This window comes from Tupaia chinensis, unplaced genomic scaffold (assembly GCF_000334495.1).
Source record: "Tupaia chinensis unplaced genomic scaffold, TupChi_1.0 Scaffold000493_1, whole genome shotgun sequence".
Classification (NCBI taxonomy): domain Eukaryota; kingdom Metazoa; phylum Chordata; class Mammalia; order Scandentia; family Tupaiidae; genus Tupaia; species Tupaia belangeri.
Window position 1 is genome coordinate 2,366,313 of NW_006160005.1, and position 1,553 is coordinate 2,367,865.

At 66.2% G+C, this 1,553-nt stretch overlaps 1 protein-coding gene across 3 annotated transcripts in view; it reads right to left on the bottom strand.

Annotated features, from left to right (window-relative positions):
* The window catches only part of GAS7 (growth arrest specific 7), a 317,655-nt gene extending 317,255 nt beyond the window's left edge, over positions 1-400 (bottom strand). For 2 of the 3 annotated variants that reach the window (XM_006156410.2, XM_027774914.1), the window contains exon 1: positions 198-400. In XM_006156410.2, the coding sequence (XP_006156472.1) occupies positions 198-380 (183 nt within the window). In that variant the 5' untranslated portion in view covers positions 381-400. The remainder of the gene's footprint in view (positions 1-197) is intronic. The other variant, XM_027774916.1, reaches the window with a different exon arrangement.
* Positions 401-1,553: the final 1,153 nt, after the last annotated feature.

The window sequence follows — 1,553 nt, forward strand, 5'->3', positions numbered from 1 at the left end:
CCCCCCTGCCGAGCCCCGCGGGCTGGGCAGCGGCTCTACGGGGTCCCAGGCGCCCGGTCGTCCGGACTCCCGCGCTCTGGGCGCGCGCCGTCTCGGGGGTGCGCTAGGGTCCCCGGGCAAGCAACAGGTTATGCGAGCGCACCGAGGATCGCAGCCCCGGGTCTTCTGGCCCTTGGCCCCGGGCCCTCGCCCCTTACCTCCAGCAACTGCACGTAGCTCGCCGGGAACCATCCGCGGAGCCCGTCCTCCTTCTCGCCTTCCCACCAGCCGCCGTCCGGGACCTGCAACAGCGTGATCAGTTCGCCCGCGGCAAAGCGCAGCCCCTGGCCGTGCCGCTCCCCAGAGAAGGGGTACAGGGTCCGGCAGCGGGCGCCGGACATGGCCTTGGAGCCCGGGCGCACGGGGCTCAGGGGGAGGAGACCCAGGCTCCGCGGGCTCCGGAGACAACTTCCCGGGGACGCGGAACGCGGGCTGCAGCCGCGAGGGCTGGCCGGAGCCTGGGCCGCCCTGGCGTGCGGAAATGCGCAGCTCCCGCGGGAGGTGGGACCCGGAGCATCCCCCTCGGCACGACTCGGAAGCGAGGGCGGGAGGCGCTGGGCGTAAACGGAGAGGTGGCCGGTGGCCGGGCGGGGGCTCGCGCGGAGGCGAGGGGCGGGGCCGGGGCGGCCCCGCCCGCCGAGGGCTGGGCGCTCCCTCGCAGAGGGGCAGGTCGCGGAGTAGAGGGGTTCCCACTCACGCCCCCGCCACCGAGGGTCGCTGGGATGGAAACGCCCCTCTGTGCGCGTTCGCAGGCCTAGTGGCCGGTGGCGGGAGGCACCTCCTCTGGGGTGTCTGTGTGGGAATGTGTTTGTGGCCGTCATTGTAGTGGTTGGACCTGGGGTTGAACTTGACTCACCGGAAACTGAACAATGGATGAAAGACAGGTTTGAAGCCTGGCTCCGGAGCCGGGAAGCCGGGTGGCAGCCTGTCACACGGGAGGGACAGAACGGGGAGGAGATGGAGTGAGTGAGTTGGTAGAAGTGGAAGCAGGCCAATAGGGATAAATGGAGGAAGGGAAAACGTGAGAGAAACAGCCCTCCCCGCTTTGCAGGCATAGGGAAGGCCAACCGGAGCACCACCCCTCCTGAAATCAAGATGGGCTGGCAGAGGCGGCTACGCTCGTTTAGTCCATCAACAAACATTGGCAGGAGACTGCCTTGTTCCATGCAGTGTGCGGGATAGGTATGACGATCATTTAGACAAGGCTCTGCTGTGGAGGAGGGACACGTGGGCCTGTGCACTTAAGAAAGCTGACCTTGGAACCAGCAGTTACCATAGTGGTTATATCGCTGGACTCCCATGTAGCCGACCGCGGTTCAAGTCCCGGACCTGGTGGCTTGAACTCATGCCAGGTGCATGTTCGTGTGTGTCCAAGATCCCAAGAGGAGAATGGAGGAGAAGGGATTGCACCGTGGCGAAAAGTGTTGCACCGTGGGCATTCCCCCTGGGGGGGGGGGGAGGGGGATTTCTTGCTTTATGTCTCTCTGTCTCTCTCTGTCTTTCTGGCGAGGGCA